Consider the following 18,566-nt stretch of genomic DNA (forward strand, 5'->3'; position numbering starts at 1 on the left):
ACCAATAATGTTCTCTCGGAGTATCTAGTCTATGATGAAGTTGCGGCTGCTATTCTAGAAGAAGAAAATCGGCGCAATAACAAGGAGGACAAACAGGCCGGTTCACGACAAGTGGAGGCCTTGGTGATGTCAGGAGGGAGATCAACGGAACGTGGCCCAAGTGGGAGTCACAATCATGGTAAACCGAAGTCTAAAAAGAAGAAGACCTATACATGCTACAATTGTGGCAAGAAAGATCACCTGAAGAAGGATTGCCGGAGTTTAAATAACTCAAATCCTCAAGGAAATATTGTAAGCACTTCAGATGATGGGACTGCTTTGGTTAGTGAAGCAGTGGTAGCAAATGAAGGCAGAAAGACATTTGTTGATGTCTGGTTATTTGACTCGGGAGCTACTTTTCACATGACCCCTAGAAGAGAATGGTTCAAACAATATGAACGTATCTCAGGAGGATCTGTATACAGTTGCAATGATCATGAACTAAAGATCATTGGAATTGGAGATATCATTCTGAAGATGCACGATGGTACAGTTCGTACTATTCAAGGTGTACAACACGTGGAGGGTTTGAAGAAGAACTTATTGTCTTTAGGACAATTGGATGATCTTGGTTGTAAAATGGTGATACATGAGAAGATCATGATAATCAAGAAAGGCGCGGTTGTACTTATGAAAGGAGAAAAGGTGGGTGCTAATTTATACATTCTGAAAGGCGAGACGGTACAGGAATCGGAAGCATCTGTTGCTTCGAATAGTTCAAGTGATAAAGTTGCTATGACATGGCATCAAAAGCTTGGACACATGTCTGAGCAAGGTATGAAGATTCTTGCTGAAAGAAATCTTATTCCTGGTCTTACAAAGGTATCGCTACCTTTCTATGAGCATTGTGTAATCAGCAAGCAACATCGCCTGAAGTTTAACACATCAAATTCTAGAAGTAAATTGGTTCTAGAATTGGTTCACTCTGATGTGTGGCAAGCACCAGTTCAATCCCTAGGAGAAGCAAAGTATTTTGTATCATTTATTGATGATTACACTAGGAGATGTTGGGTGTACCCAATCAAGAGGAAGGCGGATGTGTTTGAAGTTTTCAAAGTTTACAAAGCGCGGGTTGAACTTGAATCTGGTAAAAAGATCAAGTGTTTGAGGACAGATAATGGAGGAGAATACACTGGTGATGAATTTGATAAGTTTTGAAAACAAGAAGGTATCAAAAGGCAGTTCACAACAGCATACACTCCTCAACAAAACGGAGTGGCAGAGCGGATGAACAGAACCTTGTTAGATAGAACAAGGGCGATGTTGGCAACTGCAAGCTTGAAAAAATCATTCTGGGCAGAAGCAGTAAGTACTGCCTGTTACGTGATAAATCGGTCACCATCAACTGCAATTGAGTTGAAATCGCCGATGGAAATGTGGACTGGAAAACCAGTTAATTATTCTGACCATCATGTATTTAGAAGTCCTGTGTACGCAATGTACAATTCTCAAGAAACGACAAAGTTGGATCCGAAGTCCAGAAAGTGTTTGTTCTTGGGGTATGCTGATGGAGTTAAGGGGTATCGCTTGTGGGACCCCACTGCCCACAAAGTAGTCATCAGCAGAGATGTTGTCTTTACAGAAGACAAAGATCTTGAAGATGTTAGCACTTCAAAAGAAACTATACCGATACAGGTGGGTAATGAATTTCATAAAGATTCTTCTGAAGCAGTACCAGAGCACGATGAAAATCAAGTAGTCGTTGATGAAGCTCCAGTGACTCGTATTTCTAATCGGGAAAGGAAACGTCCAGGGTGGCACTCAGATTATATTATGGAAAGCAATGTTGCATATTGTCTTCTAACAGAGGAAGGAGAGCCAACAACTCTTCGCGAGGCACTAAATCATTCAGATGCATCTCAGTGGATGACGGCTATGCAGGAAGAAATTGAAGCTCTTCATAAAAATAAAACATGGGAACTTGTGCCATTGTCGAAAGGTAGAAAACCTATTGGAAATAAATGGGTGTATAAGATCAAGCGAAATGGCGATGATCAAGTGGAGCGGTATCGTGCAAGACTGGTGGTTAAAGGATATGCTCAGAAAGAAGGTACAGACTTTAATGAAATATTTTCTCCTGTGGTTCGACTTACAACAATTCGAGTAGTTCTAGTGATGTGTGCTACATTTGATTTGCATCTAGAGCAGCTAGATGTGAAAACTGCATTTCTTCATGGAAATCTTGAAGAAGAAATTTATATGCTTCAACCAGAAGGTTTTGAACTACAAGGAAAAAAGAACTTGGTTTGCAGGTTAAAGAAATCTCTGTATGGTCTCAAACAGGCGCCGAGATGTTGGTACAAGAGATTTGATTCTTTCATAATGAGCCTTGAATATAACAGACTTTATGCAGACCCTTGTGCATATTTCAAGAGGTTTGGGGACAATGATTTTGTCATTTTGCTGTTATATGTAGACGACATGTTGGTTGCAGGCCCCAACAAAGATCGTATTAATAAGCTGAAGGCTCAATTGGCTAGGGAGTTTGAAATGAAAGACTTGGGTGCCGCAAACAAGATTCTAGGGATGCAAATTCACCGAGACAGAGATAATAGGAAGATTTGACTTTCTCAAAAGAATTATTTGAGGAAAATCTTAGAGCGTTTCAATATGCAAGATAGTAAGCCAATCTCAACCCCACTTCCTACTAATCTCAAGTTATCCTCCGTTATGTGTCCTAGCAGTGAAGACGAGAGGAAGGAGATGTCTCGAGTACCGTATGCATCAGCAGTGGGAAGTTTAATGTTCGCAATGATATGTACAAGACCAGACATTGCAAATGCAGTGGGAGTAGTTAGTCGGTACATGGCGAATCCTGGTAAAGAGCATTGGAATGCGGTAAAGAGGATCCTTAAATACATCAAGGGAACCTTAGATGTTGCATTATGTTATGGGGAACCGAAATTTATTGTCAAAGGGTATGTTGATTCAGATTATGCAGGTGATATCGATAAAAGTAAATCTACCACTGCATATGTTTTCACACTTTGTGGTGGAATAGTAAGCTGGGTTTCAAAACTGCAGTCAGTTGTGGTGACGTCAACAACAGAGGCAGAATATGTAGCAGCTACTCAAGCTACTAAAGAGGCAGTATGGTTGAAAATGTTGTTGGAGGAACTCGGGCACAAACAAGAGAATATCACTCTATTTTGTGACAACCAGAGTGCCTTGCATCTTGCAAGGAATCCGGCATTTCATTCAAAGACAAAGCATATACGAGTTCAGTATCACTTCGTTCGTGAGAAAGTGGAAGAAGGAACCGTGGATATGCAGAAAATTCATACTGACGACAATGTGGCCGATTTTCTAACAAAGTCAATCAATCGTGACAAGTTTATTTGGTGCCGTTCCTCATGCGGCCTAGCGGAAACGTAAACAACATCATTGGCAAGGAAGGATTATCGTGTGAAGATTGATTGAGTCTTAAATCAAATCTTCAAGTGGGAGATTGTTGAAATAATAATAAAATTGGTTGTTGGTGGATGTAGTTGGTGAAATAAGTGGATGGTTGTTGGTGAGTTGTAGGTAAAACTTTTCATTACCTAACTTGCCTAACTCTCACCAAATCCTAATTCTTACTACTATAAATAGAGCCATAAGCAAGCATTCAAATGATCCCCAAAACACATTCTTCTTCTTATATTCTAAGAGTGTAATAGAGAGTTTGAGTTTAGTCTCCTAATTGCAAGAGATATAAGCATTAGTAATTATCCTTGTAATTAGAGAGAAGTTGTAATTCCTATTATTCTTATTAGTGAAACGTTTCTTTCCTTGCCCGTGGTTTTTACCCTATTGGGGTTTTCCACGTTAAATCTCGGTGTTCCTTTATTATCGTTTTCATATTATTACTAGTGGTTTGCTATAATTCGGTGTCACTTTTCTCAACACCATGATCACCATAAGATTCAAACCTAAGACCCGTCGCAAGATTGTCAGGCCCCAACCACAAGATTTGAACCAGAAACCTCTTTTTAGTTTTACACGTGTCTTGATCGTTCATAGAATAATGTTTTGGTCAATTCAATAGACTAGCTAAAGGTGTAACATTCTTTCTTGGTAATGACTTCCCAATGATATATTTTGCAGAACCTGCATAGAATCAGGAAGAATGTTGTTATCGCAAATTCAGAAGTAAACTCATCATAAATAGTTTGAAATTGAGTAGTTTGACTCATTGACCTATTTGCCAATTAGCCTGTTTCTATTTTACTCGTTACATATAAGATATACTGAAACTAAACCCAATCAAAACCTCCTATTTATCTCTACCAGAGTATCTTGAATGAAGTAATGAAAGTTTCCATTTATGCGTAAACTATTACAGGGCATACAGGAGGTGGATAGATCTTCAGAAGAGTTTACATTCCATCAGGCGTTACAATCTTAGTAAAGAATTCAACAATCAAGGATGGATTGGTGATATAATGCTAATTAATTTTTTGTTTTATCATTTGAGGATGAAAATGTAGAATGTGTAAGATAGATGAGCATTTCTATGCAAGGCTATTATTGCTTCCAAGCTCTGTAAATATTAGGGGTGTTCATAATATCCGAATCCGAATCCGCAATCCGAAAATCCAATTCGAAAATATTCGGAAAATCGGATACCCGGATAAAACATGTTTTTAAATAGTACATTCATTGATACTTGCTTTAATGAAGAAGAAATAAAATTAATGATTTTGATTGTACAAATCGAACATGCCATCGAACTTGATTCAAACAGAATTTTGTTTTCAATTTGGAAACGAAATTGTTGAAGTTGGAAAGGACATGACAAGTACGTAAGCACAAGTGATCAAGGTTGAAAGAGCGTAAAAAGGAACCGAGTTAATTTTATGCTTTTGAGCAATTATAATCCAACTTAAGTTTCATTCAAACAAAAATTGATTTGATATTGATGCAGGGATCCATCTCTGTTTCCTGGAAGAAGACTTTTAATTTTATAAGTTGACTAGATGCCTTTACTAATTAAATTATCATCATCATCCATCAATGGCTCTAATCCATTTCAACTTGAGCTTCTAATTCATCAGTAGTCATGACCTTTTCTACTAGTGATAGAGAAGAGTATACACCACCCTCTTCATCCTCAGTTCAAGGGTCACAACCATGCTGTCGTTTTGAATTTGATGAGATTCTGCTAGCAACAAAAAACTTCAATGAATCTTTAGTAATAGGTCATGGAGGTTTTGGAAAAGTTTACAAAGGTATAATTATGATTGGATCAAGTCTTGTTAAAGCTGCCATTAAACGATTAGATTCTATGTCTAATCAAGGAGCAGCTGAGTTTTGGGCAGAAGTTGAAACTCTTTCTATGTTACGACACTTCAATCTTGTATCTTTGTTAGGTTATTGTAATCATGAAAGAGAAATGATTCTTGTGTATGAATATATGCCGAACGGAACACTTGCGGATCATCTACATAAACTTGGTACCCCTCTCTCTTGGCTTCGACGACTCAAGATTTGTATAGGTGCGGGTCGTGGGTTACACTACCTTCACACGGGTACAGGAATTAAGGTTGGAGTCATACATCGTGATATTAAGAGCTCTAATATTTTGTTGAATGAAAGTTGGGCAGCTAAAATTGCAGACTTAGGGTTGTCGAAAATAAGCCCTATAAATCAGCCATCAACTTGTGTTGATAAAATTGTTAAAGGGACTTTTGGGTATCTAGATCCTGATTATTATGCAACTGGAATGCTAACAAGAAAGTTGGACGTGTATGCTTTTGGGGTGGTATTGTTAGAAGTGTTGTGTCGAAAGCGTGCAGTGGATAGAAGTCTTGATGAAGATCAATGGGGTTTAGCAATTTGGATTCAAGAACGTATCAAAGAAGGAAATTTAAGGCATATTATAGATTATGATATAAGGGGTCAAATATCACCTGAATCTTTAAAGGTGTTTGTTCGGGTAGCAGAGAGATGTTTGCATAGCAATCCAAAGCAACGACCAACCATGGCCGAGATCTTGTTGAGTCTTGAATCTGCACTCATCTTACAAGATAAATTCAATATTCCGTTCGAAGGTTTTAGAAAAACAATATCTGGTAGAATTGTTGATTTGCTTCCATGTTCCTTTAAGGGAAAGATTTCAGATATATATTATGATCCTTGTAAGGTACACATCTAAGGCCTACTTTCTGAACGGCAAACACACATACCCTACACGAATATATACATAATGTGGCAAATGTAAGTTATAGCCCGTGGGTCACAAGACTATTAGTTTGAAATTTTGTTGTAGAAAATATTCTTTAAAATATATAGGACACTACTAAATCTAACTAACTATAGACCCAACATATTTTTCGAATTTATAGTTTTTCTGTTAAGTTGTATAGGACATCACTAAATTTAACTACTCGGATCCTATAAATTTTTCGAATTTGTAATTTTTCGAATGTAAACAACCACTAAAATAGTATTCAAATATAATTAGTACTGAAAAAAACTTTCAGGACCCCATTGAGTTCTCGGCACCATGATACCGTTAGGCCAATGACCCTTTGGTTGAAACACAATAATAGAGTGTGGCAACTTGAAGTAAATTGAAAAAACATTATATTGTAGTGGAAAAGTAAAAATAGTGTTTATATAATCTGTTCGCGTTCATATGTCTCAGATAGAAGTGAGTCAAAGTTCTCAAGTGATTGCAAGACCATCAATGAAACTGCAGTTAGTACTGATCTTGCTGACAACACCTTGTTACCAGAGACAATAGAAAATTCTGCAGATTCACGCAATCGAAGCCTTGTTATATTTGAGTTTGATGATTTAAAAAAGGCTACAAGAAACTTTAGTCTAGATTTGTTCATAGGTAGAGGAGGTTTTGGATATGTTTTTTTGGGTTGGGTTGACACAAACACGCATGCCCCAGTAGAATCATCTGATGATGGAGTTGCTGTTGCTGTTAAAAGGCTTAGTATAGACAGCCTTCAAGGACTGGAAGAATGGCAATCAAGTATCACAATATAAGTAAATCGAGTTATACCTTTAATGATGTCATAATTTTTTATTTTTTTTCATTATTTTTTTTTTTTGTTGGTGTGGTTGATTTTAACTTCAAAATTGTATGTTCAGACAGAGGGGAGCTTCTTAGGACGGTTGTGTCATCCGAATATTATTAGTTTCTTGGGATACTGCTACGACGAACACGAGCTCTTGCTTGTTTACGAGTACATGCCCGAAAAAAGCCTTGAGCGTGCTTTATTCAAAAGTAAACTATATTCGTATCTCTCTAAACCACCATTTAAATGTTTTTTTTTCTTTTTCGAAGTTGAGTTATTGCAATCAAGTATCAATCGTAATTCGTAACATACATTAATCTGGTGCAACAGATATATCTGAACCACTTCCATGGGGAACACGACTTATGATATTGATAGGAGTTGCCCGTGGACTGACTTATTTGCATTCGTCAGAAGCCGGAGTCGTCATTTTTCGTGACCTAAAATGCTCTAATATATTGCTGGATGAAGTACTCTAAATTTATATATGATTGATATGTTGATCAAGCTACTATAATTAATGGTGTTAGTTTTAAGACATCAAAGTTAACTCTATATTTGATTTCTTATCCAGGACTTCAATTCAAAACTCACCGACTTTGGCCTTGCGAAATGTGCACCTGAAAATAGCGAAACTCATGTTACTACCCGTATTATGGGAACCTACGGTTATGCAGACCCAGCGTATATCTCCACTAGTACATTACCATCTAATTAAGTGATATTATTATATTTGAAGATAAGCAATTAATTAAGTTTCAATACTAAAAATTGAGAAACTCTTTTTGATTTTTGAAGACAGATAGACTGTTCTTGCATACAATTAATTAATTAGAATAAACATGCCTACTTAACAACAAGGAGTTGGCGTAGTGGTGGTGACCTGACTTCTCACATGGGATGTAAGGGGTTCGACTCATACTCGCTGCAAAATTTCCCTTGTTGTTGCCCGCCCATTCCGTTGGCCTCGGAGGTTGCGAACGTTTTGCGTTCGAACCTCACCCGAGGGGTTTTTACCACACGCGATGCTCGTATGGACTCGTTGTGGGGGTTTCCTCATGAGGGGCGGTAAAACTGTAATAGTTCGACCAAAGAAATGATCGGATGAGTTCGGGGCCCCGTCAGTGACTCATAACTGCCGTTCAAAAATTAAAAAGTATTATGCATGCTCATTTTGTGTCAAGTTTCAATCTTTACTAAAGAGGTTGCTTCGGTACCATTATACAGGTCATTTGTTTGTAAAGAGTGACGTCTACGCTTTTGGAGTGGTGTTGCTGGAAACTCTAACAGGCCAACGAGTATTGGATACCAATCGGGCGGAAGAGAAACATAATTTGGTCGATTGGGCACGTCCAAGTCTAAATAGAAGAAAAAAGCTAAAAAGGATAATGGATCCACGCCTCGAACAAAATTACTCTCTTGAAGGAGCTTTCAGATGCGCTGCACTTGTATTAAGATGTCTTGACCACTCACCTAAAAATAGGCCTTCAAGTGAACAAGTTCTCCACAGTTTGGAGCAAATTTATTATGCTAACAAATAACTTAAGCATACATCGACACATAACCATAAATGCAAACATGACACCACTACAATGTATATCAAATTCTGTTGATATTGTGTCATATACCGTTTTTTTATGGTAACGACCAGAGCATGCTGCATGCTCTATACATCTTTCAAAAACTATACGACTGATGTGGATTTTTTGTGCAAGTATATTTTATGGAGTTAATGTTTCATCTCTTTTCAAGTTAGACTACGGATAGTGGTGACTGTGACGTGTAGTGGATGAGGGGGTATTTTTGGGGTATGTCTGTGACGTGTTAAGTATGGGGGCTGTAGTGGAGAAGGTTGTGGATGATGTGACAAAATAAAATTGGAAGTTGGGTTAAAAAGTGATAAAAAAAGGTAGGAAAAAAAGTATTTAAAAATAAAAAATGTTCAAAGTATACCAGTTTGTCTTTGACAAACGCCCCCCAAAAAATTAACCACAAACGCCCACTACAGGCAATATTCGGTCAAGTTAGGAATGACCAAGAAAGAAGAAAAATAACACAACAAAAAAAAGGGTATGAAGAAAAAAAACAACTGTGCCATGTTTACATTTTATTAATAATAATAAGTCCTTGGGTACAATGAAAAAAGATAGTCAAAAAGTGAATAAAAAATACATTACTAATTGTGCCAAAAATGGTATATATCAAATTAAGTCAAGGGCCATTTAGTAGGTTGTAAGCTGCTATTGACAAGGAAAATATCCATATATATCATGTATAAGGTGAAGATACCAAAATGGGTAAGAATACGAACTCAGCTTGTAGCGGTTATGAACTTTAAGGTTGAGAAGCTTGGTTAAGTGATGTAAGCGATGGATGGATACGCGCTGTTCTCATTGACCGAGCTACACTTCTTCCTCTACCATATTCCTCACCCAATGGCCACCTCGGTCTCAAATCAAGCTGCATTTGCAAACATCACAACTGTTACAAACTTAAATAACCAACTTAAAGTAAGGATCATATGAGAATGAGTCCACTCATAAGTAAATGAGTCCACTCATAAGTTGGGCACATAACTTCTGAATAAGAAGAATAGTTTTTTTATAAAATTTAAATTTGAAAAATTGAAAAAATGGACAAATCCTAAGTAACTAAAATTTGGCTAGTTATGTAACATTTGTAATCATGCAAAGCCTAAATAACGACCAAACTTATGGTGACATTTTATAGTTTACGAGGATATACATTCGAACTGTAGCTGATAAATTTAGTAGCCAATGGTAACAGACAAAAAGACAATGTAGAAAAATAATACAAACCTGACAGTCCTCGGGTTCAAGGGCGGGTGGTGGAGGATCAAATCTTCCCAAGCGAAAGTTCTCAATGCCTGTCCAGGCAATCATGACACCTATATACAAAAACTGAAATAAATTAAAAATTCGGTTTGGTCCCTTTAGGTAATTTCACATTTTCATGTTCTCATCCTATCTAAATGGCGTGGAAAAGTAAAAGTATTTGTCTCATTTTATTTTTTAAAGACAGACTTTAATAAATAATAAAATTATAATTATAATTAAAGTATTTAGGTATTAAAATAAATTAAAATAATAATTAAGTAAATAATAATTAAAATTAAAATATAAAATATAAAATAATATAAAAAAATACCATTGTCTGTACAGAGGCTCGGTGGAGGACAGACAAGTTGAAGGGAGTTTCTTGCAACGACCTCATGGAGCCGAACCCTGACGTACTGATTTGATGCAACACCTCCTGAGACAACCTGCGGAAATCAGGACCAACAATATTGTTTAAAAAACTGTACAACTAAAGTAAGAACCATATTTGAGAATACAAAAGCTAGTTGTGAAAAGCATGGAAAAAGAAAGAAACGTAACTACAAAACAATACCAAATGTTTAATTGAGGGTTCAATCTCCAACGCCCATTGGATAGCCCGTTCACACTTTTCTTCAAGATGCAATACAGCAACCCTCTGCATGACCCATTTAAATGATAAAAAATATATATCATGTTATTACTTACCATGTTGTGTGTAGACCTGGCAAACGAAACCCATAACATAAAAAAGGGGTCCATTGGGTTAAAGATTTCGGGTCTGGTAGGTGTATTTATGTAATGGATAAGAAAATAAATCAGGTCCAATAGACCTTTTAAAAACCCAAAAAATTAGTAATGGGTCTTAGCGGGTTCATTGTTTGGGTTCAGTGTTAATTAAAACCAGATACAATTTCAGAATTCCAACGCTCACCCAAAATTCGACGACGATGAGTTATCGTCAATAGTAGAAAACTCGAGTTCTTCAAAATCAAGAATTGTTTGGTAGCTGGTAACAGAAATCTTAAATTATCAATCTTACGAGGCACAGAGTACTTGGTAACCTAAATTTCTGTTTTATTTAAATCATTAACGTAGTAACCATAAATTACAACTAACATAATGTTAGTTTAAATACGTGCTCAAACAAATCTTGTAAAAAGCTTTCATGATGCATTTATATAAATCTTGTTGCTACTGTGGAATTTGCAATTGTATTATTTGATGTGTTAGTTTATTTAAGTAATAATACAGTTGTGTTATTATGAATTACGTGATAAATAGCTTTCATGATATTCAGCAGCTGTGTTATTATAAGTTCTGAGAAAGAAAAAAAATGGGTCTCGACCCGTCCCGGCCAATAAACAAATGGGTCTCAACCCGACCCACCCTGATTCCGACCCGATCCGTTTGACCCGCTAAAAAATAATGACATGTTCTGACCCGGACCCGTTTAGACCCAAACCCATTTTGACCCGATCGAAACCCAACCCGACCCGACCCAATTGCCAGGTATTTGTATGCATCTTATTAGTCACCTGAAAAGAGGCTGCAATATCAGCTCGTAGGTTCTGATCTTCAATACTTGCAGAAGAAAACTGAATCGCAGCATCACTGTAGAAAAATATTATTTGCATGAGAATTCATGAACAAATGAAGTTGAAACACAGACCATTTAATTCAAACTCTAACATCATTATGTTTTCTACACAATTGATTAACGAGTGTTTAAGATTAAATTGGGCCATAAAAAGACATTATATGAGTCATGAAGATTGCATTTATAATAAATTTCATACATATGTTTGGATTCAATAGAAAGCTTCACTTGAGTCTTTAAACCGGCATACGAGAAATTGCAATCTTTATGTTGTTTCATTGGAACCTGAATCAACAAAGAACATATTTATGAAAATAAATCCTAAGAAATTAATGAAAACGTACCAAACATGCTCCTCTTAAACATACTTACAGAGAATTTTATAGAATTAGCATCACCCAGCAAAGCAAGTTCCTCTATGGCGGGCCCCCCACTTCTTCTCAAATCAAGACCAAGCCACTTTGCAGTCTTGTCATATGCTTCACCAATTGCATCATCAATTGTAGTCCCGAGTTGTAAGTAATGACCAAGATCGCGTGCAAGAACTAAAAGGTTATGCCCTCCTAAAATATAATCAAAATAAAAAAAAATAGACCCTGATGAGCAAGGTTATGAAATTTAGAGTCAAATAATGATGCTTTTAAGAGAACGTTATACACCAGATTATTCTGAATCACTAACTAAAGGATACATAGTATTTCTTTTGATGACTTAATCTACAACAGTTTACTGTGATAGGTATAGTAGATAGTGTTAGTTAACAACCCAGCTTCACAATAGTGTAATGGTGATTATTATACCTGATATAAGAAGAGCCATGAAAGGAAACTGTAAATCTCTGTCACACAACCTAGGAAAAAAATTAAGAATATCATTATAATATACTTTTCATGGACCCCACAAGAATGTATAAGAAGCACAAGCATGTCAAGTTCATTATGCAGCTTATTAGGGAGTAAGTTACAAAGTGAGTAAGTAACCAACAGAATAACTTAAAAGAATCCTGACTTTCAGGTAACTCATATGAATTGACTGAACATACAGTCAAAACCCATCTGAAGCCGATAAGCTGAGACGGAAACAAATCTAATTAACAATAATAGTACTCAGATCTTTTGAATTACTAAAAGAGTGGAAGTCATCTATATCTTTAAAATTTTGTAATAAGATATACCTCGCTACTAAAGCATGAGCTTCCATGTGATGCACGCCAACGTATGGCAACTGGTATGTAGCAGCAATTTTCCTAGCTTTCTGTACACCAACTACAATAACATTTCAAACGCATCAAAAGCTTGCTATGTCAAACAAAATAATTCCACTAAAAATACAAAAAAAAGGAGAAATCAAAGTGAAAACCATACTTCATACTATAAAATTAGAGCAGCATTCATAAATATTTACACTTTGACAGACAACTCACTTATGCATTATGCTCCCTCCATAAAAGTTACTAGTATATTGCGAAAATCAAAAAATAAATCCAAAAAGAAAGAACCATATATTATCTAACAAATACAGATATTGCCGAACTGATGAATATTTAGTTCATGTAAGCATGTGTATTAAATGACCACAGTTGTGGGGAAAAATCAGCCTTACCTCGTAGACACAGACTCAGTCCAGGACCGATAGTAACGGCAACAGCAGACAGATCTGTTTCGGTCAAGTTAGCCTTATCAAGCGCGTCCTGTACAACCTAAAAGCATAACATAAAAGATTGTAGGTTACAATCATTTACATCCGTAAGTTACAATTTATGGTGTTGACATCCAAAACTAAATCGATAAACATCATTGATAATATATTAAAGATTATATACACATTAAATACTTACAAATTAACATACAGAAAATAACAGCCAATTAATAGACTTTGTACCTGGTCAATCACCTGGGAATGCGCTTCTTCTGCCATTTTAGGAGCGACTCCTCCATATCGTGCAAGCAGTTCTGCCTTGATGAATATACATTAGATTATTATAAGTAAACAAATTACAGAACACTCGCCACTTCAAGCTAAGTAAGTCCATTTGCTTAAGATCATGTCACAACAAATGTAGCACAAAGAACCAAGAAAGTGAGCTAGAAAATGCCACACACTAACATGACAGTGGGGCTGCATAACTTTATGATTCCTTATGAGATTTTGTCAAGCTTTTGTAGTAAAGCTTTTTCACAGTTTGTGAGTATCCTTTATGCAGAAGAGCTTTTCAAAAGCATTTTCTCATTGGATTGCATAATTTCATAATTTGTCAAGCTTTTGTAACATTGAAAAGCTTTAGACAGCTTTTTAAATTAGAGATTAGCAACAGTCAACAGCATATGTATGAATGTATCATAATGCCACAATATATAAACAATTTACCTGAGAAGATATAACTTGACTGAGGATCTCACCATCGCCCCTAACCTAAAACCAACACAATTATATTAATATTCAGTAAATGAACAATTAATTAAAAACTATTCATAATATACGAATGTCACTTTCATTTTCATAATGAACTGATTTACTTACAACAGCAGCCGCAGTATCATCACAGCTGGTCTCGATTCCCAAAACAATCAAATTGTCATTAAATAGGTGGTTCGAACCTAGGGTTTTCGAACAATTCGATGTACTAGAGTTAAAATTAAGGGATGAAATTGAAGATTTGAATGACTTGTGAGGATTCATCGAGATTTTAGGTCTTAATTTTGATGATAACGTTCTCAGAAATCTGCTTGCACAATAATTATGGGATAATTCTGTAAATAGATTTAGGCGCGATATTGCACACGAAACAGTCGGAACTAGCGACGCCATTTGTGCTTGTAAAGTGTGTGTGAGAGATAAATACAGTATTCTCTAATTGGGCTGGGCTTTAACTCTTTAAGTAAGCCAATTTGCTAATACTACTACTACCTCCATGATATTGTTGACGGTTTCTAACACTGCTTCCCAATCATGACAAGTTGTCACTAGGGATCGCAATCAATCGAAGTCTATATCCATATCCATTTAATTTTTAAAATTCATATTCATATTCATTTAAATATAATTCATCCATTCATATTCATATTCATATTCGTTAGATGAAATGGGTAAATAAATATCCGTTAATGTTAAGTTTCTTTAAAAATATTCCTATTATCAAATGAAACCATAACAGTTTATTTAACAAATATATATGTAACTAGTGAAATGACCCGTGAAATCACGGGTTTGTTTAAACGAAACAGTTTAATAATATGTTTTATATTTTAAGAGAATGTAAATGCTATAGTCATTTAGTTTAATGACCCGTGGAACACCGAATTCCGACTAAGAAACTTATCGTTGTTTTTACAAATATATTGATGTATTTAACTTGGTCATAATAAATGAACTACATTGATATACTTAACTTTGTCATAAAAGACTACATTACAACCTTTTATTGAGATATGTATTTCGCATACATATGTAACGTAATTAATCTCGTAAAAAATAATCATATTTGAATAATAATAATAATAATAATAATAATAATAATAATAATAATAATAATAATAATAATAATAATAGTATAATACCTATAATTATAATTATAATAAATAATAATAAAGTTTGTTTAAAAATTGAGTATTTATATTTTTAATAATAATTATTAGTAATAACAAATGTCTCTTGATAAATTTTTAAATATTAAAATACAATTATTATATGAAGGTTGTATAATATGCTTCAAATTTTGTACACGTGTTTATGAGGTGATTTATAAATGATTGTACAAATTTTTTTAAAGTTTATACATATGATCATGTGTGATGACCCGGAAAATTTTGACTTATTTAAACCAATTCTCTATATGATTTAATATTTCGTCATGATAAGCAATGCATTTTGACAAATTTTATAACTTTTGTAAATGAGTTTTATATGACGGTTGACCACCTTGTTTGTCCGACGATTTACGAACGTCATAACTTGTGATAATTATATAATTGTGTATATATATATATACGGAAACATGCGAATAATATTTATATATGTAATGATAAAAATTTACTATTGAATGATGAAATTTTCAAATTAAAATTTTTACGTATTTAATCGTTTTATTTTTATGATGTAATATTTCTTAATATATAAGAAAAACGCAATTAAATCAAAGATGTACAAGCTGTAAAGCACAACGTAAAACAATGTAACTTAAATAGTTGAATCAAAATTAATTCATTTACTATTCATATGAATAGTAAATGAAATGAAATTAATTAATTTACTATTCACATGAAAGCGACATGATAGAAATTATTAATTATAAGTTACATAGAATACCCCTGAAGTATTTAAGAAATACGACTTTTTAAAATTTTTAAATTCATTCGATTAAATGAATCTTGTGATTCACTGTGGCACGGAATGATCAGCAGACTAGTACGTACACTCTACATCGAACGTATATAGTAATTTTATAAATAAATGGACCTTTTTACAACTAGTTTTATAAAGCTTAAGACCAAAATAAATATATGTATTCAATTATAAAAAGTGAAATTCTTTTTATTTATACTTTTACCCGTCAATTATTAGCAACAGAGTACGAAATACTGGTCTGTGAAAAACTGTCGGCATAAACTAACAAAAATGGGGCGGCTTTTAATTTAACACGTTTGATTCTCTTTAATTATTATATTATATTTATATTATTATATTATTATATTTATTCTATATAAATCGATCGTGTTTCCTGCTCGACTCATTCATCATTCCATCTATCTATCTGATCACATATATACTCCGTAATATTTTTATTATTATTTAAATTATTATTATTATTATTAAGATTAATATTATTATTAATCTTATTAGAAGTATTATTATTATTAGTATTATACATAAAATATGACGACGAGTTCATGAGCGGGTTAATTTCAAAAACGGGTTTTTGAGCGGGACGGAGCTAAGGAAATTATGGGATATAGCTAAGGAGGTTATGGGTATTGCTTGGGGTTATGATCATGAGCCAAAGGTCAACCTAACGTTTATCATCTCCGTTGTGTCTGCATACTTTTCCTACAATATTGAACCACAATATTGATACGTGAGTTTCATTTGCTCCCTTTTTAATTGCTTTTGCAATCTATATTTTTGGGCTGAGAATACATGCACTTTATTTTAAACGCAATGGATACAAGTACATACTTAATTCTACACTGAGTTTGAACCGAAAATCCCTTAGCTTTGGTAACTAGTAACTGCCAGTTATAAGAACTGGTGGGCGCGAGTAGTTGTATATGGATCCAGAGGGCTTGACATTCCCGTCTGTTCCAGGTATAGAAACCCTAGCCTGAACTATAAAACAGACGTATGCTATTTGAGTTTAGTACACGTTGGTTTGCGTGTATTGTACATGTTGGTTGCATGTATGTTAAAACAGAGGTACTTATTATATATACGTTAAGTTTAGTTACCAGGGTGCTCAATTTCGTAGAATATTTTGATAAACGTTTCTGGATGAAACAACTGAAATCTTGTGATCCACCTTTATATACAGAGTATGCGCAATATTAAAAATATGAACTCACCAACCTTTGTGTTGACACCTTTAAGCATGTTTATTCTCAGGTTCCTAGAAGTCTTTCGCTGTTTGCTTATACGTTATACAAGCTATGTGCATGGAGTCGTACATGCTTTATTCGAGAAAACTTCGCATTCACAAAATCATCACCATGTATCTTATTTTGACTGCATTGTCAACGGATGTATTATTGTAAACTATTATTTACGGTGATTGTCTATATGTAGAAATCATCAGATGTCAAAAACCTTGGAAATAGATATTCATTTATGGTGTGCCTTTTCAAAAGAATGCAATATTTACAAAACATATCATATAAAGGTCAAAACCTCACTATGAAATCAATGAATAACGTACCGTGTCAAATAGCGATTTTGACGGGTCGTTACAGTTGGTATCCGAGCTTGAGGTCATAGGGAACCAGAATTTGCATTAGTGTGTTTAACTGGTAATTGTTAGGATGCATTAATGAGTCTGGACTATGACCGTATATGTTTTTACCGATTTTTGCTTATCATTTCTTGTCAGAAATCACATACTCATTCTTAAGTCTACACATGTTTTCCTGCATTTATTGCATAGATAGTGTACAGACGAATTCATATCTTAGCATATCTGTTACTGTAAACTTTGTCTGACATCTTTCGAAGATTCCTCCGTAATTTATGAGATTTTAGTATTATATATACATATGTAAATTATGTATTGAAGAATATCAATCTAAGTCCTATAATCTATTTCATATCAAAAATCATTTCCCTGATTATAAAAGATGGATCTCGCATCTAGTTCGAGTTCCTCAGATTCCGACAGCTATTCCGATATGGATTTCTACATGAGCTCCGAAAGCAGCGTAACCGGAATGGATCAACCAATTAGCCATCATCTATTCTGGATGAATTGGGGATGGGTTCGTAATCTACTTAATCATTGGAGACATGAAGGAGGTGATCCTTTCCAGCCACCACATTTCCCTCTGGGCGAAGAACCTGAAGCACTTACCGGCGAACCAATCCGTAACACCATTTTCACCCTCATTTCCAGAATAGCTCGCAACGATTATGTAACATCTACTATTCTAAATCTTATTCATCCGCTCGTTCGAACCGCCAATCATCCCGGTGTAATAGAAGAAGTCAACGATCTTCGCACTCGAGTAGTGGCGTTGGAGAATATGGTACAAAGATTACAAGCACTAGCAACAATACCAGTACCACCAACAACCACCTCCACATCACACACCTCAACATCACAATCTGTACCTCAGGATCAACATCATACGCACCATAGGTACCAAGGAGTACCAACAACAAAAAACGATGAAGTATTAATTCATCACTTCATTGAAGAAATATTCTGCAGAGAATATGTAGTTTCTAAAAGTTTTAGAGATTACTTATTCTAGTTCTAACCGTAAACCAGATGAGTAGATGGATAGAGATGATACAGGAAACCCTGACAAGAATGGTGTGTGATTTACAAGCTAGACTTGTTGTACAAACACCTCCAGTGGTATCACCAGCATCACC

General features: G+C 34.9%; 2 protein-coding genes across 2 annotated transcripts; one reads left to right on the forward strand and one right to left on the reverse strand.

Moving 5' to 3' along the window:
• Positions 1-4,853: 4,853 nt before the first annotated feature.
• On the forward strand, positions 4,854-7,020 carry LOC139900867 (putative receptor-like protein kinase At5g39000). The gene is made up of 2 exons (XM_071883618.1): positions 4,854-6,158; positions 6,668-7,020. Exons 1-2 carry the CDS (start codon positions 5,081-5,083, stop codon positions 7,018-7,020), a joined length of 1,431 nt encoding a protein of 476 aa, XP_071739719.1. The 5' UTR covers positions 4,854-5,080.
• Positions 7,021-9,225: 2,205 nt separating this feature from the next.
• LOC139902784 (probable tRNA N6-adenosine threonylcarbamoyltransferase, mitochondrial) lies at positions 9,226-14,332 on the reverse strand. The gene is made up of 13 exons (XM_071885395.1): positions 14,010-14,332; positions 13,857-13,901; positions 13,371-13,445; positions 13,092-13,188; positions 12,664-12,754; positions 12,290-12,339; positions 11,862-12,052; positions 11,689-11,774; positions 11,428-11,503; positions 10,464-10,547; positions 10,221-10,335; positions 9,872-9,960; positions 9,226-9,512 (listed from the first exon to the last, which is right to left on the reverse strand). The coding sequence occupies exons 1-13, from the start codon at positions 14,295-14,297 to the stop codon at positions 9,387-9,389; spliced, it is 1,413 nt and encodes a 470-aa protein (XP_071741496.1). The 5' UTR covers positions 14,298-14,332; the 3' UTR covers positions 9,226-9,386.
• Positions 14,333-18,566: the final 4,234 nt, after the last annotated feature.

This window comes from Rutidosis leptorrhynchoides, chromosome 3, assembly GCF_046630445.1.
Source record: "Rutidosis leptorrhynchoides isolate AG116_Rl617_1_P2 chromosome 3, CSIRO_AGI_Rlap_v1, whole genome shotgun sequence".
Taxonomy (NCBI): domain Eukaryota; kingdom Viridiplantae; phylum Streptophyta; class Magnoliopsida; order Asterales; family Asteraceae; genus Rutidosis; species Rutidosis leptorrhynchoides.